Genomic DNA, 23,569 nt, shown 5'->3' with positions numbered 1-23,569 from the left:
TATTTTTCTTGATGTGATTGCAAGCTGCATTGGTGTCATGATCTTTTTGTTAAGGCAAGCAATAAATTATATTCTTGGATAGAAAAATGGTGATAAAGTACCATCTATGCTGACAGTGTAGAAAGAATAATGTTGAAATAACTCATAAACGTACTGATTGAGTAGGTTCCTCTATAGATCAGGTAAAGCCTTGACGCCATCTGGTTCAGTAAATGTTCATGAGGTTTTTTGAATCTGAAAATGGAGACGATCTCGTAACCCTAATTCTTTCTTTCAATAAGACTATGATCCAGGCCACTTCTTACAGCAGAACAGCCTTTCTGCATAGATCGTTAGAGAGGGCATCCCCTTAATTATTTATACTACACATACCAGGTGTGCTGATTATGAAATTTCCCTTGAGGCTCCAGAAGGAAATGAAATCCTAATAAATGCATGAGATAGTGGAACAATGCTAAAATCTCCTGGATGAAAATCAGTCATCTATGCCAGTGATCCTCCTTACAGTGGTTTTCAGAAAACATTACAGCAGCTAATCTTCTTAGACTTGTCATCCAAACTATCCTGGAGGTGTGAAGAAACTGCCCTTCCAGGAAACTTCAGTGCTTTTGTGAGAAACAAAGAAAGAAAAAGGGTAGAGGAATACATTTCTTATCTCAGAGATGTGCAGGTAGGTGGCCGTGTTGATACCGGTGTTGACTGTGTTCGTAATTAGTATTATAGTGCACAATGACTGAGACATGGTCCTGAAACAGCCTGGAAAATTCTCCTTATCAAAATGCTGGCTGAGAAAATCAGAGGACTCTGTTTTGGAAATATGGGCTGCTCTTGTCTCGGCAAATGGAGCAATTTCAGTATTTGAGACACTTGTTATCAAGAGAGTATTCAGTGGAGTACAGGGGAAGAAAGGGCCTTTCTCTGCAGAAGTAAATGGAGAAATACCAATGACACTACACATAGGATCAGAAAAGGAGGAGGAAGACCTTGATGTGAGACACAACTGGGAAGGCAATCTGTGGATGTGAAACAACTTAATGTAATAGGAAAAAGACAACACTGGTTTTAAACCAGAGCAATGTGTGATGACCAGGACAAACTCCATTTTCTTGTCCCTGTGCAGACAAAAAACAAATCTCAGTGAGGTGGAATACATAAATATAAGAATGATTCTTACAATTTTGTTGTTCAAAGGAACAGCTAAAAGAGTGAGATGCTTGCAGAGAACATGCGGCTGGTGAGAAGACATTATAATGTGCGCTCAAGGAAGTGTGTCTATCTCTTCTATCAAAAGGCTTGAGCAGAACTCTCTGAAAAGCCGGTATTGTTCAATGGAAGAGCAGAGACATGTTAGAAGTAAAAAGACATCTTTCAGCAAGTGGAGGTCATGTTTGAACAGAGAAAATAGAAAAGAGCATACATTCAAGTTAAATAAGACAAGTTAAACAAGGCAGGTAAAATCAATTTTGAGGAACAACTTGCTAAACTCACAGAAACAATGAGAAAACTCCTTCAAACGCGTGACAAGTAGGAAGCCTGTCCATCAGCACACTTGACAGGGGATTGCAGTGTAACACGAACACTCAAAGTACACAGGGCTGCTACAGAAAGGCTAAATAAATCTTTGCCTTGCTGTTCATTATAAAGGATCTCAGGGAGCTTTCTCTTCTGGAGCGTTGTGGTATGCGAAAGAGTGTAAAGAGCTGTTTTAAATTGAAGCGTCGGCAGAACAGGTTTAGAACAATTGGATAAAATGCATAATGCTATTGATAAAAATAGGTGGTAGCCATGGTAGCCATCCAAGAGCGCCAAATGTGGGGTTGTTGAATTCATGGTTATGTTTGATATGAATTAAATAATTGCTGTGGCAAATGTAATGATGTTTAAAGGGTTATGTACACTGGTAAATCTAGCCTTCCTTGGGCAAATTTATGGAAACTAAAATGAAGACTTGAATTCATAGAGTAAATATGATATATTGGGTAAATGTCAAAATGGATTTTGTAGAAGGAAGCTGTCAAAAATCTGTGTGCTTTGAAACCCTGCAGCCCATGGGTAGAGGTGATTCAGTCGATAAGGTCTCGCTGGACTTCCAAGGTCCCTTACTAATGGTCATCAACCCCTCTAAATTCTCAAGAAATAAAAGGGAAAGCACTTCTGCAGTTTTGAACTGTTACGACTCTAATTGGTTAAAGGTAATAACACAGAATCATCAGTTTTCCTATTGCAGGAAAGTCACCAGGCTACAGGAGTCTCTGTTGGTATCTCTACTGTTAAATTATTTACTAATGTTTCAGGAAAAAAGAAGAGATGACAAACTTTACATATAAGAAATTGTCAAGGCAGTCAAAATTAAAACTGGCTGTGAATATTCTTCTCCATTTTCTCACCCAGTCTAGACAATTGCAAAGTAATGTATAAGGGAAAAGAACTGTTCCTATGCATCCACAGGGCTGTAACTATTTGGGAAAAATATCTTGGTGAAATTTTGAATAGTTCTTGGAAAATATCAGCTCAATCCTTAGTAGCGCTCAAGAAGATAAACAGGATTTTAAAGACTTTACAGACAACTTAAAATTTAGATATGTGTGTAAATCCACAATATGACCAAGTGTTGCACAGTGTGATAACTGTGTCTTGAATACAGTAGAAGTAGAAATGGTATGCAGAAAAGCTGCCATAATGATGATATATACCGAATGGTTTCTGTGCCAAGAGAACTTAAACATAGGCTTGGAAAAGACCCCTGGAGTCACCGTGTTCAGTCTTCTACTACTGCTGGCCCCATGGCATACAGCTTTTTCATGTATTTCTCAAAAGCTGCCAGAGAATTGTCTGGTCTCTGATTTTGAATGCATTAATCCTGTTTGGCGCTGCTTACGCTGCAGCAGATAGCTGCCCTACTCTTGTTCATCCCACCTCCCCCCCCCCCGCCCCGTGCAGCAGCATCGTTCGTGCAGAAAACTGAGCTAGGTTCTAAGCCTAAAACTGGTAAGACTGCACTGTGTATTAGCATGCGGTATAACTATTTTTTGGATATTTAATTAAAAAATGTGACAGGGCAAGCAGGTTTGGCCAGCATTGTTCTCCAAATGACAAAAGCAATGATAAACGTCGTAATGCTCCCACACTGTTGCAAATGTTGCAAAAATGGCTGTGGCGAGTCGGTGAGACACAACTGTACAGTATTTCTTCTGTAGCCAACAGGTGCTTGGCTGAAAGGATCGTAAGCCATGTTTGTGTCCTTACAGTCAGGACTTCTAAAAATGTAGGATCCTCTCTTATTTTTTCTTAGAATAAAAAAGAACTCCCAAGAATTTAATCTCTGTACAATTTTGTACTTTTTCCTAACACAAATCTCCCGAACATTTTCTGATGCTCTGGGTGCAGGATGTCAAATTCTACCAGCAGGTATCTTCAGAGCTGTGGAGGTCCAATGAGGAGGTTTTATTCTTTGGCAGAGATTTTTTAAATTATCACCTTGTTAAGGTGAGTGGGAAATTCTGTCTAAAAATTATCAGCATGGAATGATGCAGAATTTTGGCTCTCATTTTCTTATTTTGTGGGAGGAGGTTTAGGGGCACTTGCTGTTCACTTTTAATGCTGTTGGATAAACTAATGACTATGCTGAGGTGAGTCTGCATTCTAAATCAAAATCTTGTGCCAGGCTTTTTCTCAGTAGACCTGAAAAAAATTCTGCAGCTCTTGAACAAACCTACCTACAAAATCATCTTGACAAATGTCTAAAATTAATTGCAAATATTACCATTTACTCAGCCTACTCACCTATCCCTATTTAGAGGAACACCTCCTCTAAATACCTCCTGTTTTGTCAAAAACTGTCACTTTTCTACCACGTAGCTCCTATTTTTATGGTTAGTATATTTCAGTGAGATTAAAATGTACTTATTTTCTCAAAAGACTTATTTCTAACTTCCAAATAGTGCTATTTGTCCTTTGATTTCAAATACATATTTCAAGAATTGGAAGAAACAGCAATATTGAAGAAAATCAGGTTCACAGTATTTAAAAACATGTGTACAGACTTGCTCTTTAATTACAAACATACTCTTTTCTAACAATTAAACGTAGAGCTAGCTGTTACTTACTTTATTGCGTTGGTTTGTGATAAAAACAAGTTGGCTTAACAGCTACTTTTAAAATTCCTGTAAGAAACTCCTTTAGTTAAATTTTTGCAGCTAACCGCTTTGAGGATGAAGAAGGTGCAGGAAGCTAGTCTAGACTCACAATAGTTAGTAAAGCTATAGAAACTTTCTATAGCCTGTTGGACTACAGAGAGTTTTATGATCTGCTTAACAGTCAAGAAGGCCAGACTATTTTTAACCTCAGCTTAAGCAAACACTTAAAAATTCAAGGTAAAAGCACTTTGGTGGTGATAAAAGAGATTTTAGTTTGACATTTTAACTCTAAAGTAATAGGTTAGGACTTCAAATGGTGGGAACTGATGTATCTGTGGTGTTTTCAAGAGGGCTTGTTTGTAGGATCTTTACCTCCCCCCCCGCACTTGTCCCTTGAATTCTCGGCGCTGATACCTGCTTAGGCTCCTGGGCTCCCTTTCCCGTCCCCATGCCAGCTCTCACGCTGGATCCTGCGAGTGGCTCCCACACTCTGCGAGCTTCAAACCCGGCCAGGGGAGTCAAACCTGCCCCCGCTGCCGAGGCCTCAGCTCACAGCCTTGTGCTTGCTGCTTAAGATACAAATGATTGGTGTGGTGGTTTTCATATAATAACTTAATGGTTATAATACTCGTCTCAGAAGTGGTCGAACTTGGGTTTGGGTCCTCCTTCTCCCAAGGGATATTCAAATTCACCTGTCCCTTCCCAGGCTGTAGGCAACCTCTCAAGCCCTTCCTATTGATGTTGTGCCACGGTGAGGAGAAGGATTCACAAAGCTGGAGAGGAGAAGCAAGTGGGAGCCTGACTGTGGCCTACTGGTTGGGACCTCCCCTGAAGGGAGGTGGGGAGCAGGTATCTGGCGGCATTCCCAAGGCTGCTAACTACACGCTTTGCATGAAAACATCACTGCATAAAAATCAAAACCGGCCCTGGAGGCAGAGTCCAAACCCAGCACCTCTCTCCATCAGCGAGAGGTTGCAACCACCTTGCCCTGGCAGCGAGTGCTATTTTCGGGCCACCCCAGCCACACCCTCTTCCTCCAGCCATGTCTTTAAATGAAAGTGGGAGCGGCTGCTCCCTTGTACCAGAGTCACCACGCTGAGGAGCGTTAGCCGTGCTCACGACTTCCCAGCCCCAAGTGGGCTTTCACAGGTGTAAGTGCTAAGAGGTTCAGCTCAGCCAAAATGGTGGGATCGCAGCATGGAGGAAGAAAAACTTGAGGTACCCAAATACCTTCTTCTGGTGAAAAAATGCATTCCTGTGGACTGTTAGGCACCTAATCAGTTATTTTCTTGGAGGAGGGAAGAAGTAATGGCTAATTTAGCTCTGAGTCTTGGAAACTGTTTCCCATTGAGATACTCGTTAGGTACCTCTGTGGCTTTGAGGACCTTGCCTTAACTGAATTGAGAGCATATTTCATTTTGAGATGTGACTGAAGGACGTGCAAGGTTGACTTCAGCTCTGGAGTGTCCAATTCTCTTTTAAAATTACTTCAGTTTCACAGTCATTTAGAAGCTTTTGAATTTTTTTCCTTTGCTATCTCTGGCTTCTCCTTGTGTAAAATAGAGATAACAATACCTTTAGGACCCACCATGTTTTAAAAAAGATTTGCAATCCTCTGAACTACAGCATGCTGAGCATTGAGCATTATTAACTCACTAATGGAACAGTTTGGCAGATGAGAGAAAAGTCGGGAAAAATTACATCCGCTGATGGCCTGGACGAGGCTGGGATCTCTTTTAAAGAGACACCTTTTGCTGGCAGTGTAAGATGTGTAGATGAGGATGTTTGTCATATTCTTTTGGCTTAAAGTGAGTAGTTTTCAGCAGATAGGAATGAGGTTGTTGAAGGCTTACAGGCCAATTCAAGTCATTTATGATGGGACTGTATAGCATGGGGAATGTATTTGTCTGTGCTGTTTGAAAGGCTAGAGATGGCAAACTAAACTAAACCCACCTCATCTAGACCTTTACAAGATAACCTTGGCTAAGCACGGCTGACCTTCCTCTGGATTGCTCTGAAATGTTTCCTTGCTCCTCTCCCCACACGATACGTTGTTCTGCCAACTCTTTCTTCTCCAGACACGAAGTTCTGCTCCGGGTCAGTGATCTGTTGCGAGGACTCCTGCGTTGACTTCAAGGCTCATGGAGGATCTTCTGTTCCTAGGACAGCAGGTACCGAAAGTTTTCTTCCACACCATAAAACCCCCAAAGCTATAAAAGTGTGGGTTTGTGCGTTGACCCTCACTTTGCTCCACCTCTGAAAAGCAGGGCAAGGAAACGAGGCTGAGTGTTTCGGGGCTGCAATTTCTGAGTGTGGAGAAGTTGCTGTGTTGTCTTCTCTACAGCCAGAGGAGGCCAAGTTGGTCACTGTTTCAATCCCTTGTAAGGAGTCGCTTCAAAGCTTGTACCTGGTGGATAGAGGCATCCACGTTATAATACCTGCTTTCTGTGATTGCTGATTTGGGTTTTTATAGGGTTTAACTGATCAGTACTTTGTCCTTCAACCCGTTTGCTTTCTCCTGATACACTGGCTCTGAGGTTGCTGTGTGACTGGGCCATTTCAGAGATGTTAGCTAGTAGGCTGGGAGGGGTGTATTTTAAAAATTGTTGACTTTTAACATTTCTTTATGGTTTTGAGAGTCCAACAACTTTTTGTGTCTCGTGGTGGACACGCCTTCTTACAATCCCATATCGGACTGGCAGTTGGTCTCATCGTCTCCCCAAGCTTTTACATGAAGAATTTTCTGATGAGAATATTGCTCACAGACAGACAAAATAATTTCTTTTTGGCGATTCTTATGTAAAACTACAGCACGCAGAAAAAAACAACCTTGTGGTATCCAAGCATGTTTTTGATTTTTAGCAGTCTCGGATTTGTCCTGAGATGGTGCAGAGTCTGTAGGGACATGCAATGCATTTCTGAATTTTTGGAGGGAAAGTACAATGCTCTCCCACTTCCTGAGGGTTATTCTGCATGTAGCGAGGTTTCCCTGGGCTCTGCTGTGAGGCGACAGGCTGGTGTTCCTTCAGCTCTCCCTTCCTCTCCTCTTCCAAGAGTTATGTTGGAATAAGTGCTATTAGAAATCAGCCAGATAAAATAATGTGTGCGCGCGCGTGTGTATATATATTTATAAAGATATAAATAGCGTGCGTGTGTATAAATAAAATAGGCAGTGGCACAGATGTTGGCTCTCTGACAGTAATTAACACAGTCAAATGTAAACGAAAACCTTATTCACAAGATTTACTTACTGTTTTACTGTGGTTTCATACAGAATTGAGTATTTGGGAATGAAAGAGAGAGTTGATTTTTGACCATTTCTGAGCGCACTGCAATTGCGTCATGTTAATCTTAAAACAAAGCTGATCTTGCTTTCCCATATTGTAGCATGTCAAAAGTAGTGGGAAGCATCTAAATGATCCTAAAAGTGAGAGTGTTTCCAGAAAATTTGACTGATAACTCACACCACCTGTAATATTTTAAATGCTTAGATGGGAACTCACATGTGATGCCTGCCTGAAGGAGTTTGCATTTGTAAGATAAAAACGACATAGGGCGGCAGAGTAGAATAGAGCACAATAATGTTTCTAAAACATTTACAGTAGTGAGATGTATAAAATGCTCTCAAAATATTCCCAATAGTTGTGGTGACCAGTGTTCAGGATTTTCTTCTGCCTTTACAGCAGAATAAACCTGAAAATGTGTATTTCTGTCAAAGCAAACACTGGTAAGGATATATCTGATCCTGCTTTTGGGACCGTGAGTTTTATTACAGAGTGAAGCGTCTGGTTCTAACATTCCAGGGGGCGTTTTCTGTTGCTTCAAAACCTTTTTGGACCTGTCTTTCAGCTTTCATCTCTGGTTAAATGAATCCTTAACCCTGCAAGGCACTGCAGAAAAAGCACATTTATTTTTTTTGTCAGGGGCTCTGCCATGACCCAGTATTACAGCTTTTACCCAGCAGCTGGTGGAAGTCTGGATGTCAGTTGTCATTATCTGACAGCCACGTACGATACCCAGAGAGGCGCTGTGCGGATCAGAGGTCAGGGATGGAGCTGTAGATGGATCGATGAAAGAATTTGGTTATGGAGGAAGCAGGTTAAAGCAGGGATCAACACGAGTTACGGTAGCTGGGTTTTGGCTGGGCGTCATGGTATTTCTCGCATTTCAAGAGGCAGAGAAGATCAGAGAGTTTGTCAGGAATATTTCATGCAACGTCAAACAGCTCCTGTCAGACTTGCTCCTTTGTTTTCAGAAAGACACGATGATATTTTGGAAAACATTTACTATTGTAGTTTTGCTAGACTGATTTTTACAGCCAGAAGAAATGGATAAGGGTTTGTCTTGTCCCATTTATTAGGGACGTCTCAAGTCCTCACTTCTCAGATGTGTGTTGGGTTGTCCAGCCACTCCAGCTCGTGCGTCCAGTGGTCCTGCCAGATCAGCACTTCACTGAGGTTCTCCATAATGTATTCACAAAAAGTGATAAAACACTGCGTAAGAGGCCTCAAGGAATGATTAATTTAATCTTCAATTAGTTCCCGCTGAGACTTGATGAGAAATCATTTGAAAAGGTATGCATGAGCTTTAACATAATCTGCCTGTCCAGTTGTCATGAAGCATAGTGTGCAGAGAGGAAAGATGTTGCAAATGAAGAAAACCATGGCATTAGCATTGAATATTTTAGGCTGCTGCCTGTGTTCCGTTCTTGGTCTGCTTGAGTGGCTTCAGCCACTGGGATATTGCTACGGGGCGTGAAAGACAGTGCAGGGGAAGAGTTGGTGCAAACGGTACGTTCAGGTGTGTAAGCCATCACTGTTGGGTTAGAGTTGCAGTATGTTAGCAGAGAAGAATATTTTCATTTATATGGCTAGTGAGATGCTGACAAGCAGCAGTCATACTTGTTCTGCCCTTGGTTGGGAAGGTTTGTGGATCAGGCTGTTCAGCTTTTTTTAAATCTACAGCAAAATGGGAGCTAAAGCCAGTCCAAGTAGTTTTTACAATACCCTTTATACAGTAAGGTGAGTGAGGTGGGGGGAGAAGAGGACTGACTTCCTAAGTCCTTTGGAGTTGGCTGATTGCCTCTAGTAAAGAGTTGCACAAGAGTGCCTCCCTTGGGAAATGCGCTATTGCTTTCTGTTTGCACAGCAAATGAAAAACACTGGCCGCTTTTATTAAAGAGAATGAGATACTGCGTTGTGAACTGGCTTGTTGTTTTGTAAATTGTTTAGTCTTGTATCTCTGCAATCAGATGGTGGTTCCTTGTTGCTTTGTTTAGAAGGTCTCTGGTCCTACAGTCATAAAAGCTGTTCTGTATAACCAAAAAAATCTCAACCTTCTGAGCAATTGAAGGTTTGCTTAGAAGGTGGGGATCCAAAAGTACTCCGTCTGGTTATGCAGAAATCTGTCAATGGAATGTTTAGGGATGAAACAAAACAAGAATTCCCTAGTGCCATTCACATCTGCCACGGACTCCCTTCAGACAGCTTGTCTGTACTTGCATCTCCATACTGGATGTCTCCTACATCTCTGTGATTTTAGGTTCTATACATTTTCTGTCCAAATTCCCCCTCAAACATCTGGATTAGGTTTCTTATTTATGCTGGTTATGCCCAGCCCCTGTGGAGTTTGGGTCTGTGGTACTGGAAATCAGGTCTGTAGCTCTTCAGTTTTGTTACTATTCAGAATAATCTTTACTCACCTACTGGAGGCAGCTTTGCTGCCAAAAAAAAAGTCATTTGAGTGCTTGCTAGTCTGCTATGTGTGAACTGAGTCCCATTAATCCATAATTTAAACTAATCTTGTTTGCACTTGCATGATCGACTCAGCAGAGGAGTGGTTGGTGGCAGGTACTCTGTCGCTCCTTTTGGTAGTATTAGCTTTGCTTGCCTCCAAATCTGTGTCAGGGGAAGTTCAGATTGGACATTAGGAAAAGATTCTTCACTGAGCGAGTGGTCGGTGACTGGAGCAGGCTTCCCAGGGCTGTGGTGATGGCACCAAGCCTGTCGGAGTTCAAGGAGTGCCTGGACAACTCTCTTAGTCATATGGCTTAGTTTTAGGCAGTCCTGTGAGGAGCAGGGAGTTGGACTCAGTGATTCTTATGGGTCCCTTCCGACTTGAGATATCCTGTGATTCTATGAACACCTATGTTGTGGTGAGTGTTTGTAGGCAAGCAAATCATGCTGCTTTTCCCCACACAGCCCTACACTTATTTGGGGCACATCCTCTGGTTTACAACACCGAATGCCACGTTGAATGAAAAGCACCAGGGAGGATTTTAAAATCACTGGTGGTATTGGACAGCTGGTGTTGGACGTGGAAAAGTTTGCATCCAGCAGTGGTTTGTGGATGTGGATTAGTCCTGATGAAAGGAGGCAGACGGACTTCCTTGGGCTGGCCAGAACGCTCCTGTACGCGACGGATGGAAAAGGTTTCTTTGATCTGTAGGCTGATGGGTTTGCTGGCAGCATTTCACTGAGGCCAAGAGAGGAAGCAAATACACACTCCTTGGTTTAGTGATAGCCGAAACAATAGAAGCTAATGTCCAGATCGAAGGAGCACGCTCAGGCTAGAATATAAACCGAACTCTGGTGGCCGGAGAGCAGTTGGAGTGGAGCCGTGTCTGATAAACAGCAGAGTGCCACGGAGAGGGGAAAAAACAGCTGGAAAAAGCCAGGAATCAATGAGGAACATAAAAGCAATTGCAGTACAGGCTTACGGTGAAGGCAGCGAGAGGAGATGTGGTATCCCTAGGCAGAAGGCCGGGTGGAGAGGCATGCTTGGATGTGGGAGGGGGAGATGACCCCTCCTGGCTATCCCTGGGATGTCCAAGGAGCAAGGCTGTGCATGCTGTGAGACAGGAGGCATCACAAGACCCCAAATACCGGCAACGCACTTTGTGTTAAAAGGGGCAACATTATATGCATATCACAATAAACCTTCCTGTGTTGAGATGGGATGTCCTCCTGCCTATCATGAGATGTGAGAGCTAACGCTGAAGTTCCCAATACTGTGTTTGTCTTGGAGCTGCAACTCAGTGTCCTGGTAGCTTGCTACTTGCGTAGATCGTCTGCACAAAGGCAGAAGTCCTTTGCGGGGGGAAGCATTTGGAAACACAGACCATGCAGGACTTCAGAGGCCATATGGCTGCAGTGTCTCCGTGGGACAACATGGAAACCCATGCTTCTACTGGAAACCCCGTGTTCACCAGGGATAGCAGTTTTTTCACGTAGCTCTCTCACGGGGTACTGTACACCCCTGAAACACTTTGAACACAGCATTGGGAATAAAGTCAGGACCAACCACAACCTGCTGTGTGATGCTTCCAGTTTGGTTCCTTGAAAGCCGTAGCTGTTTCCTGTGGAAGGACAGGGAGATGCTGTGGCATGGCCAACTTCACTGGCAGCCTGTCCCAGAACTGGCAGCTGCCTCTTGTACGGTCTCAACTTCCATTATCACCACTTAAGCAGATAAGCTCTTTGGCTGTTGCGGCAGTGCTGGTGAATTTGGTTTTACTTATCTTTTTGGCAGGTCTCAGATCAGGCAGTCTTTTATGAGTATCATCTGAACTTTATAGGTTGCAACATTTTTTCTCAAATTTCCATTCCTGAGGCTGCCTTGCAATAATACACAAAACACCATTTACATTTTAGTATTTAAGTCTTTTATGGACTGATACGAAAATCTCCTGTGCCCTAAATATTTTATCTGAAATATAGTTTTTTAAATCTTGTAAATTTTCCCCTGTGGGGCTGGAAAGCTGAGCACACCCTTGCGAGGGGAAAACCTTGCAGCTGGGGGTAGTCCAGGGTCTCCGAGCAGAACCCCAGAAGGAGAGTTGGAGAAGCTCCTGCCTTTCACACTTGGCAGACATCTTTGATTTTCTTTTTAATGCTTTTTATGTCAAAAACCTGCGGCCGATTAAACTGCAGAACAGCAGGACCTAATCCCACCGCCGTCCCGCACCAAGATGAGCGGGTGCGAGGTGTTCCCCGGCCACATTGCGGTAATTGTTGGGCTCGCCTGGATCATGCCTGCGACCGGCGGGCAGGGTGCGGCAAGGCAGTGGGAATCTCCCCGTGTCTTTCGCAGGCCTTGGCAGGGCGTCAGGGAGAGGCAGCGTGGGGATGCAAACAGCTGCTAGGTGGATGCAGCAGGCTGCCAAGCTAGTAGCGAGCTCTGAGCAGCAAGGCTGGGCTTCTGGCAGGGAATTGCCAGCGACTTGCACTGCAGTTTCTCTGAGGTTGCTGGAAAAGGGCCCAAACTGCTCTCTTTTCTGGAAAAACAGCAAGCTAGAACCCATTTATTCAACACAGCTCTAATGCTTGCTACCACAATGGTGCGAAAACTTGCTTAGCTGGAGTCCCGCGCCGGTGCCAAGCTCCCTGCGCTTGGCTCGCTCTGAATCCAGGGGATGGCTTCTCGCTAATGGATCAATGGAGCAATAACCTCCTTCAAGCATTTATGTAAATCGCGCTACCTTTTACGCTGCTGTTAGCAAAGGATGATGCCAGCAGCGTTAATTCTTGCTGGGGCAGAAACGATGCTGCACGCAGCCGCAGCACCACCGTGGTCAAGCCAGCTGCCGTCATCTGTTTTTTTGTGACATGGCGTTTTTCTCCTGCCCTGCTGAGTTGGGGGAATGTTGCTCAGGCATGGGGCGGACTTCTGCGCAATGGGGATTATTTTTCTTCTTTTGTGATACATCTCAAATCCAAATTGGATTAAATCACGGTCTACGTCTAAAGTGAACTGTTTAGAACAGATTCTCAGAGGAATTTACTGCTGAAATAGGAATATTTGCACAGGAGCAGGTTTTAATGAACTAGACATTTTCCAGCATGTAGCTTGCTAAAAAGTGCTAAAACCCTAACATGGACAGGAGGACTTATTGACTAACCCCTGTAAGTAAGCAGGGCCAAGAGATTTGGGAAACCATTCTTTGGGAACTGAACAATTTTCATTGCAATCTTGCAATCTGATTTTTTGCTTGCTTACCAGAAAAGGAGTATGTCTGTCTGTCCACTCCATACTGCAGGGTTGTTCCATAGGCAAAGGACCTCCAAATGATTTCTTAAGAGTAAGCAAATCTCAGAAACACTTTGTTTGCTATAAATTGAACTGGGAGTGTGACGTGTGTAGCACTGACGTCTTTGCTCTCTATACTATGTAACTAAACTTTTAAGAATATTGTCTGTCTTTCCCTGTATGCCTGAAAATTTAGGAACATGTGTGACTGAAAGTCCATCTAGTCTGGCATCCTGCCTCCATACATTGCAAGTGCCAGACATTTTGGGAGGGGGTATTTGTAACTTCTGGACATAAGAGATCCCCCCCCCCCCCCTTCCAGTATGCTAAACTAGGGTCTGTAGCATGAGTATTTGTGTTTCAGCTAAACTTAAAAAAAATACAAAGTAATTAAAAAAAATAAAATCTTAGTACTATAATTTTTAATCTAATTACTACCAACATGCCAGTCTATACTTGGTTTCTCCAAACAGTGAATTCCTTGGGTTCCCTGAGCTCCTTCTTCTAAAGCCCTGCACAATTCCAGTTCTCCCCCTTGTCTATGCTAATGCTTCCTGCTCTGTCCATGAAAACTGCTGAAGCCCCGTTTCCCAGCTTGTCCGTGTTCACCTCGCTGTCTCTTGCCATCCGTCTCTCTCCAACTGAATGTCTGTGCAGAGCTGGCTTCCATGGTTACTACTAAAATAGGCAAAGGAGATATTTTTGGTCAGAATCTGCCAGTTCAGCAAGATCAGAATGCTTTTGGGAAATGTTCTGATTACAGTGAAATTCAAGCAGGATGTGGTCTAGCAAAATGAAATGAAAAATCTCTCCAGCTTCCTCCAGCTCACCTGCATCTTCTCAGACCACTGATCTCCTGGGCTGCCCGGTGCCCTGCTCTGCCATCAGGGAAACCTCCCACAGACAGCCCCGTGGCAGGGCATTTGTGTGGAAATGTTGATTTTTCTTGTTCTTTTGTTCTAAGTGTTCATGTAGCAAAATCTTCTCTGCCCCGTGTCAGCCAGGATGCCTTCCCCTCAGCCAGCTTCCTCCAGAGCATCCATTTCTGTTGTCAGACTTCTCTGCAGGTATTATTTATTTTGGATGTACATAAAAGCTGTTCAGCCACGCGATGGCCTTTGCTCAGTAACACGTTGCTGTCACTTGTCCCTCCTGGTCTAGCCTGTCTGTTTCCTTCGTGGCCTGTCCCCATTAGGTTGTAGACCTTCTGATGAAAGGGACTGTCCTTTTTTTTTAATGTACCATGAGACACATCCTATACTTCCTCAGCCTGAAGAACTTTTTCTTTTTGTCTTTGAAATAGGACCTCCTGCAGTTTAGGTAGCTGCTTTTTTTTTTTTTTTTCTTTTCCTTCCCCTTCCCTTACAAACAGCGTTATACTGTTCCTCCGTTAAACTTCCCTCACAGATAGTAGGACAGGATGAGTAGTTCGTGTGCAGTTTTACACCTCACAGCTCTGTGTTCACAACCGTAATGGTTTCCTAAAGCTTCTGAGCCTTTACAAGCCCACACAACTACATCACCCAAGGAGACTGGCAGACCGAAGGGTGCGTGGACCTTATCTGAGTTCCGAAACCAGCTCTGCTGTCTGCAAGGCACTTTGCTATCTTAGGGTGAGCTCCTGGTTTCCAGCGCTCTCCTGAGCACAACTGCTTTGCTGCTGTGGACCTGTGGTTTCCATGGAGGTGAAACTCCTCTGGCCAAGCTTTTCAGAAGCACTGGAAGAGCACTTCTCTCGTTGCACTTATCCCTCTTTGCAAATTGCAGTGCGCAGCGATGAGAGACACTAAACACATCATTTTTAGTAAGTCTTCAGAAAGCGGGATTTTTAGCCCAGTGGACAGCAAAATGTGGGGTAGGAGACAGCCTCCCAACATGTGCAGACGGCTTTTTTTGAATGTAAAACGTCGCATCCCACTGCAATGCAAAACCCACATGCCTTTGTTTTTAAACAGACACATACATACTTTTACACTCTTTTTAACAGAGTTATCAAGGTGTGCCTGCACTGAAATAACCAGAGGATGAACATGTGCTCTGCAGCCACTATCCTGTTTCAAGATTTGTTATTACCCACACATGTTACGCTCCCGGTGGGCCAGACTGGAGGTTTGCAAGGAGCAGCGACAAGCCTGTGCTTTGGATGACCTTGCTTTCAACAGCTTGCCTGGAACACAAAAGAGGTGCAAGCAGCTTTGGTTTTTGAGTTGCCCATAATCAAGACATTACAGGAAGCCCTTCTGAAATACTCACGCGTTTTAGTGAGTTGAACCTGCGTCTTTGAGTGGTGATGCATACTTTTGATGGCCCTCCGGCGGGGACCTCCTCCTCCCAGTGCCACTGCTCAATCCCTGCCTAAAATGGTGTTTGTTGCCAGTGGTGCTAAAACTGGGGCCAGACCAGTTGATCTCAAGACTTACCTGAACCAAAACTAATGTAGTTCCATTTCTGAAATCCAAATAAGCAGCGACCCATGTGCCAACACCTCTCTATAGGCAGCTGTCCATTTGGGTTTCAGGAACAGAAGTACCTTTAGGAGAAGTTGCAGAAATTTCTTGTGTTCTAATAGAATTAAATTCCAATTTGCCAGGGAGGTGCTGGCATCCCTATCAGCAGGATCAGACATGCTCTTCTGTAATCAGAGTTTAATGGCTTTACAGTTCGTGGGTTGAGCTCCAGTAATTGACTGTCTAGAGCCATTATCTCCCTGCAAACACAAGGGAAAACCCCTTTCCCTAAAACTTGGCTAAAGGAAGTTTTATTTGGCACGTATTAGCCCACACTTGCAAAGCTGAAGGCCGTATATGCAGTTGGTTAGCACAGATCACTTGAAGTATAGTCAGCAGATATGTTAGGATTAATGGAACTCTCTGATGGAAACATCTATAGGCGAACTTCATTAGATCCACATCTGCAAATTTGAAACCCTTCTACCCTGTTTGGGGTTTGTTATCTTTACAGATCACCATGAAAAGTGGAACAGCTGTGAGAGCTATTATTCAAGCTGATATATAATGACTGCAAAAAAAGGTAGGGTGTTTAGACAGATGATATAAAGAACAGACTTGCAAGAGGATCATTAAATTCACGCTTCTCTGAAAGGAAGGGCATGAGTGAGATCCTCAAACCCACTGAGGTCAGTGTTCATAGGGATGTTTTGTAGACTTGTCATTCCATTGCCCATCAGAGGAGGGACTGGGGTGAGCAGGAAAGCGGAGGAGGAGAACAGCCTTCTCCTGCAGAAAGAAGTCACCTACATAGGTGTCCTCAGAAGCTCCATTATGTCTTTCAGTTGTTTCCAAGAGATGTAACATTCTTACCGAGTCCATCCAGGAGTGGGACTCGACAATTCTTATGGGTCCCTTCCAACTCAGGAAATTCTATGATTCTATTGATGAGAACAGTAAGAGCTTCAGTTGCTTGTGAGGCACTTGGTGCCAGGCTGGGCCTCAGTCTAGAGGAGGCTGATGCTGGAGGACTCTGCTGTCAGCAGAGACGTCAGAGCGGAGTGTGTGAGGGATGTCAGCGCCAGGTGCATCAGTGCCTTGGGTCTGGCAGAGGCGCAGCTGGGCATGCCAGCAGTTATTCTGGGTTTGGTGACCAGCCAGTCTTGAGGCAGATGATGAATCTTGTCTGGTCTCTAGCTTGAGAGGGGCGAGAAGCAGCTGAGTGCTAATGGAGTTCCTCCTCCGGTCCTGAGGAGAGAGAGCTCTCCGCCATTGCAGGGCTGCTCTTCCCCCAGTCCTGTCTTAGCTGTTCCTCCTGCCTCGGGGCTGGGACAAGGGGTGAGTGACTCCAGGGACTATGCAGATCTGCAAAACGTCAGCAGAGAGGGGCATAGACTGGAGACCTGGTTTTCCCTCCCCTGGCTCTGGTGAAGACTGCAGGGATTATTTGGGGGTAAAAAAGCTCTCCTTGCTTTCAGCTCTGTGTAGGAAAACAGTCGCTTTATCAACCACTTGGCATGTGTGCTTCAGGAAGGCAGACGAGGCATGCGGAGTCTCCATAATTAATATCAACGACTTTCTCAGAGGAGGGGATAAAACCTGAGGCCTGAAAACTTAGATTCCCTCCTGGTGCTGAGGGGAGGAGAATAAGGGAGGTATTATTAGAAAGCATTTCTTTTATTTAACAGATGTTAAATAGCACTATACCACTATATCAATCTGTCAATTAGACTAATAGGAAACAGCATATAGAAAAGTTAAGTGAATTGTACATGGAAACAACTGCACCCCTTATGCAGGGTCCCGGGTTTGGGGCCCGGGGCCGGGCACGGCCCCAGCAGCCAGCGCGGAGCACGAGGAGCAGCCACACGTACGCCAGGCACGTGTGGATGAACAGGGGAAGGAAGAGTTGTGGACCATCATGGAAAGAACTTGTTGCAGCTGGCCAGGTTCTCTCCCACCCTGTCCTGGTTGTTGCACTTGAAACCGGGTTAATAAAACCTTTAAAGCAGAGACCACCTTTGGGTTTTTTTACAATGTATATGTATCATGCTATAGGTGTCAGTAGTGTTAATCGGCATTTTCAGAACCTAGGTGGATTAAAGTCTGGAGGGGAAAAACAAACCTCTAACGGATGATTTAAGGTTGAAAAGCAAGCTTGGCTTTGCAGTAGCTTGCATTGGTCCTCAGTCAGACCCAGCACCGTGACAGGAGAGATGGATGGTGTTTTTCTCTCTCGGACATTGTGTTGCTTCCTTAAACTTGTCCTGGTGATCCCCAGCCCCTGCAGGCAGCTGAGTTTGGTATGGTTTTACTAACATAGCTGCGTGGAGCCCAAGGTTAAGTGATGGGAATTTCGAAACAAAACAAAACAATAAATTAATAAAATGAACGTGTCACCAGCTGATCCTCTTCTGACCACCATCTGTCCCCTGATCATGTGATGTCTCCCAGCTGGCCACCCAAGAGACAAACCATGCAAGATCATCATCACAACATATGCTGCTATTTACACATTTTTAAAGGTAATAGTTGCTAGGCTGTCATATTAGTAGTTAAAAGTAGTTATTTGGAAGCTATGGGATTTTTTTTCTTTTTTTCTTTTTTTTTTTCCCCTTTTTTTTTTTTTTTTTTTTAGGAAGCCAGTGACTCAGCAGGTATATTTCTGACAGAGGCATGTTCAGGGTTGGATCAGTGGAAGTTCCTATGTACAGTATATGTGATTCTCCCCCCTCCCCCTTGTTCTATGGTATGCTGTCGTGCCTTTTGTAATAAACAATAGAATAAATAAAATAGAAAGAAGGCAACGATGCTACAGTTTTTACTAGTGTACCTTTTAGGAACGTTATGTGCTCTCTTTGCCATCTCCAGGATGCAAACCAAGCTGTGCATTTTTAAACTATTGTTAAGATCAAGGATGTGGTTATGAGAAGACTTACAATTTATAGGATACTTAAGCATTAAGGATTGAGGCACAGAACATTTCCTGGGGATTAACGACTGACTGGGTGAGCCTCAGGCCATTAACCCCTGCCTGTCATTAATCTTCAGGAAATGCCCTGCAGTGAGGTCGTTATTGCTGTTATATGCTGAAACAAAATAATAATAAGAAAGGTCCAGTGGTTTATTTATTTGTATTTTACAGAACAGGGTTATACTGGGAGTGTAGGAAATTAACAGCTTTCTCCTTAGCTGGTCGTACTGCTTGAATTAATGCAGTTCCTGCATGTCACCGTTTTGTGGAAGATTATTGTCAGATCGCACGAGTGTAAGCGGGGGCAGAATTTGGCCCACTGCTTCTCTTGCATGATATTTAATACGACGAATAAGCGCTGCTTCTCTGATATAACTGCTGGCAGAATTTAGCCCTATATAGAAACCATCTCAAAATGCTTGTTTTACAGCAAAGCAATTTATTCACACTTCTAAGTATCTCGCAGCCTTTTTTTAACTCATTGAATAATCCTTTTAGGTTCCCCATAAAGCAGGTGAAATGCTTCTGCTGCAGTCCTAAGGCAGAACACAGGCTGCAGAAATAGCATCTAAATTACTGGGAATACAAAATACACATACTGTAATACATACCTACAAAGGCAAATTCATACTGACAGGACTGCAGTGTGTGCTTATCAGCAGCAAAACATCTCAGGGAAAAAAAAAGTGGCTTTATATTGAAATTGTATATGCATTTCTCTCTATATTTAAACACTTAAATACTATTTTGTGCGTGTTCTTAAACCCAGATGCAGGCTCCTTTTTAATGAGCCTGCCTGCTTAAACATTTATTAGCTTAGAGATGTATAGTTTTCATAAAGCTGGCTGAAGCTTTTTGCAGAATATCTGCAAAAAAAGGGTCTTTTTTTTTTCTTTTCTTTCTTTTTTTTTTTTTTTTTGTGTACGTGGCCTCAGTCCTTGCAACCTCCTAGAGAGTCTGTCAAGGCGCAACTTAAAAGCTCGTTCAGGCGACCATGACCCCCTGCTAGCAGATTGTCTGCCTAAAAGGTAAGGGAAAGCTAAAAAAGAAGTAGAAACTTAAAAGTAGCTTCTCAAAGGCTGCATAGATCTTTTTTTTGTTAAACCTAAAGTGTTTAAAAGCTTTAATATTGATGGCCTGTCAACTTTGTCCTGATTCTTTGGCTTTCAGTTAAAAGGTTTTTGTTGTTGTAGCTTATGCAGTTGCTCTGTTGCTATGGAAACGTGACATCAAAATGACGTTTCTCTGTTTAAAAGCTTTTAACTAAATTCCTGCCTGTCAGATGTAGGCCCCATTTTGTGCACTCAAGCTTCAAGCTGTTGCAAAAAGGTTTCATATGTTCTGTTGTCATTCAAATTCTTTATCCACATATGCATGTCTTGCACTACAAAAAACCTAAACTAAAAACTCAATCTATATTAAGTGTCCTCTTTTAAAACCCTTTTAGGTCAGTCAGCAATGGCTGCAGCAGAAATTCCCAGTTACATTGTCTCTTCTCAGACTGAGAAACACAGGAGGGCCAGAAACTGGACTGATGCAGAAATGAGAGGTTTAATGCTGGTTTGGGAAGAATTTTTTGATGAGCTGAAACAAACTAAAAGGAATGCCAAAGTTTATGAGAAAATGGCTAACAAACTCTTTGAAATGACTGGAGAAATTCGCCACGGAGAGGAAATAAAGATAAAAATTACAAATATGACATTCCAGTACAGGTAAGCTTCAGTTAATTCTTTTTATTTTAAGAGATTTTAGCAGGGACAACGCAGTGATTTTTGCCTTTCAGAAAGAAGTCTCCTACAGGAAATCTGTCGATAAAAGATTAAAGATTGTTCATATCGCTTTTAAAATTCTCTCTTGCCAGTGCTGTTACGTCATTGTTAATTTTTTCCCCCATTTCATGTCAAACTCTGGGACAACTTTGTTTCTTTATAATTAGCTAGTGTTGTTATGATGCAGAGAGATGGAAATGTATTTAGTGGGAAAAGAGATTTATTTTTTTTTTCCTCTTTGCTGAGGGGACTGATTGTGTTAGCCTGGCAGCAGTTCCTTGCAGTGAAACTCCTGCAGTTTGAAGTGGCCAGTGAGAATCGGTATTGCAAGGCAAAGTTTAAAAAAAAAAAAACAAACCAAAAACAGAATAATGTTTTGGGGGGCTGAAGCTCCTAGATTTTGTTCTCGTGAGTTGAAGGGTTACACTTCACGGGGCCGAGAATAATTGAATGTCTTATTACTGAGTGACACACATTGCTATAATTATAAGCAGCAGCAGCGAAAGAACTATTATATCTGCAGAGAGAGAATCGATGTGCACCGTCAATACTGCTCCAAAGGAGTCGGGGGGAGGGCGGAGGTGTCTACGAGGGGATGATAAAGAACAGGCAGTGTCAGTCAGGAGGGGAAGTTGGCTTTAGAAAATGCGAGGCGTTTGTGCATTTGTTGTTTGCAGGGAAAAAAAATAATTAGAACTTAACAGAAATATTTGCATATCTCCCCCCCCCACCCCTTTTTTTTTTTAATTCTTATCTCTGTGAGGCACAAACTGCCTCATACTGGAAATCCTGAGTGGTGATTTTAGCTATGTGCTTGTAATGCAAGAAAATCAAATATGTGACTCTTTTATTTAATCTCTCCTCAAAGCTTGTATTAATAATAAAAAAGGTTATTACAGCAGGCAACCATGTTAAAACTGCTCGCTTTTCTGTAGGGCACCCTTACTGTATTTAATGCAGAGACTACTCGTCAAATAGAAAACTAGGGAAATCCTGTAAACCCCTTAACTTTGAATGTCCTTCTTCTACATTTGTATCAGCCATAAGCATAATGTTTACCATAATTTCCCATAATATTAAACTTGATGTTTTGTAGCAAATGCTAATGTCTCTAAAATGTTTTACTAGCCCTGCTGTAATCCTTACAATTCTCTTCACCCAGACTGTGGATGAGAAAGCTGGAAGTATGATAAATTTTTGCCCAGCATCATCCAGCAATTCACACTCGGATGCAGATTTAGAAGTCGTGAGTTGTTGGCTACCAGGCCTTTGCTTAGTCTGCTAAATCTGCAGTCCTCCCTGCTGAGAAATACATCTCGTGGCACCGAGATTTTACAGGTGTCTAGCAACGCTGCATGATATTTAAGTGCCGTAATTGCCAAGTGGAGTAGGTTATTTCTGTCAGCCTTTGTTCTAAATTTTCAGTGTTGTCATCAATCAAACCCATCTCAGCTTTTCTAATTAATGTTTTTACTTTAAAGTTGGATTTGGGGAAGGGAAGAAATATAATCAGTCACGTATATACACTCTGTGTGTGTGTAACACAACACTTTTTAAAAAATTCTTATTATGTTTCTGTGAACTTCTAAGATTGCTTCTCTTGCACGTTGTCATGCTGCTTTTTTATTTTGCAGTGCATTGCAGCTCCCTGCTTATTGATTAAGATGCTAATTTAGGAGAGTCAGAAAACTGCCTTGCACTGTCACGGTGCTGTTTCATTTTGTACTCCTGAATATGAAATGCATCTTTCTTATTGTTTGTTCTTATCCAAAGCACGCCTGTGTGCTTTGCTTTCAAGGCGAGGTGGTAGAGAGGACAGGGACAAACAAAAGCTATGACTTACAATTTCTAGTTTTCTGGGTACTTTTTGTGGCTGTGTGAGGATAGGAAACGTTGTGAAGAAACTGTAAATGATGTGAGTTGCCACCGGCTGCTGCTTTGCTGTGAGGCAGCTGAGTTTTAATCCACATTTTGGTGCCTGCAGGATACTTGAGGAAGATGCTTTACCTCACTGTGTTTCTGGGCATCATCGCTGCACAGTGGCATAAACTGAAAAAGATGATCCTGAGAGTGTGGAAAAAAGCTCTATTTTGAGATAACACGTTGTAATGATTACGTAGGGTTAGTAAGCGCGTGACATGGGAGAACATAGCACCAGCAGCAGGAACGAGGGGGGTGTTCTGCACCCCAGTGGTTATTTCTTCCCACCGCTTCAGGACTACTCTTTTAGGCAACTGTTTACAGTGTTGCAAAGATGCTATGGTCTGTAGCCTTACTTTGATAGTCAGAAATTAACTGAATTAGAATATTTAATCAGATAATAGTATTATTTAGTGATGTGCCACAATTTCATAACAGAAAATAAAATTTCTGTCCTAGAAATCGCTATACTTACGTATATGCATGTATACATACTTTTTTTTTTGTTCAAGAAATGAAAAAGCAGTACTTGAATATTTCTGCTGGTCCTTTTAACCAAGTTCAGTGTTGAAAGTGGCGTGTCTTATCTTGGGACATCTCTTGAAACAAATCTTAATGCTATGAAACATTGAAGGATCTAAAATAGAAAGCAGTGAACACATTTGTAATGGTGTTTTCCAGGCTGAGGATCCCATAGCATTTTAAGATGCAGACCTGTAAATACTGTTTCACTTCTTTTGCTCAGTGAAAGCCATTACTCATTGTGCAGAAGGAGTCAAAGTCAGACAAACGTATACCCAGGTAGGGGAGGAATGTCTCTTAGTCAGTAATTATTGCAGTTGCTGCAGCTAATGTAACTATGCGCACGCTTATGGGGGCACCGAGCTCGGTACATGCTCACAGCCCAAGTATTCACCCTGGTTCTAGGTATGTTTGGATCCTACATGGAATTTTCTGCTGCCAGATAAAGTTAGTTCAGGTGTAGTTCAGTGCATGTAAGCATCCGTTATAAAAGCAATTTTAGGGTGATCGTATCCCATTCCTCCACATCTGAGGTAAAAATGTTATTCAAATGTTAAAATGCCATTATAGAAATCTATTTTATGTCATTATTTCCTCCTTGAATTCTTGTGTTTATTTCTGACTGCCCTATATTTCAACAAGGTGACAAGAGAATGAGATGATGTTTAGAAAACACAATTAGGCTGAGATGTGGAAAGCTTTCTTTATTAAGAGAAATGGAAAAGTTTGTGACTTGCTTGGAAAGAAGGCAAAGAAATATAGAGGAGTTCTAGA

The 23,569-nt window shown here is 42.8% G+C and overlaps 1 protein-coding gene across 4 annotated transcripts in view; it reads left to right on the top strand.

Annotated features, from left to right (window-relative positions):
• The first annotated feature begins 4,807 nt into the window (after positions 1-4,807).
• MSANTD1 (Myb/SANT DNA binding domain containing 1) overlaps positions 4,808-23,569 on the top strand; it is a 37,017-nt gene continuing 18,255 nt past the window's right edge. Inside the window, exons 1-3 of one of the 4 annotated variants that reach the window (XM_075750757.1) lie at positions 4,808-4,985; positions 6,215-6,307; positions 20,032-20,296. In XM_075750757.1, the coding sequence (XP_075606872.1) occupies positions 20,043-20,296 (254 nt within the window). In that variant the 5' untranslated portion in view covers positions 4,808-4,985; positions 6,215-6,307; positions 20,032-20,042. Of the gene's footprint in view, positions 4,986-6,214; positions 6,308-17,898; positions 18,136-19,510; positions 19,613-19,880; positions 19,914-20,031; positions 20,297-23,569 lie in introns of those variants that run through there. The other 3 variants (XM_075750756.1, XM_010305424.2, XM_075750758.1) reach the window with 3 other exon arrangements.

This window comes from Balearica regulorum, chromosome 4 (assembly GCF_011004875.1).
Source record: "Balearica regulorum gibbericeps isolate bBalReg1 chromosome 4, bBalReg1.pri, whole genome shotgun sequence".
NCBI lineage: Eukaryota > Metazoa > Chordata > Aves > Gruiformes > Gruidae > Balearica > Balearica regulorum.
The sequence above is the reverse complement of the archived record's forward strand: the minus strand, read 5'-3'. Positions and strand labels throughout refer to the sequence as shown.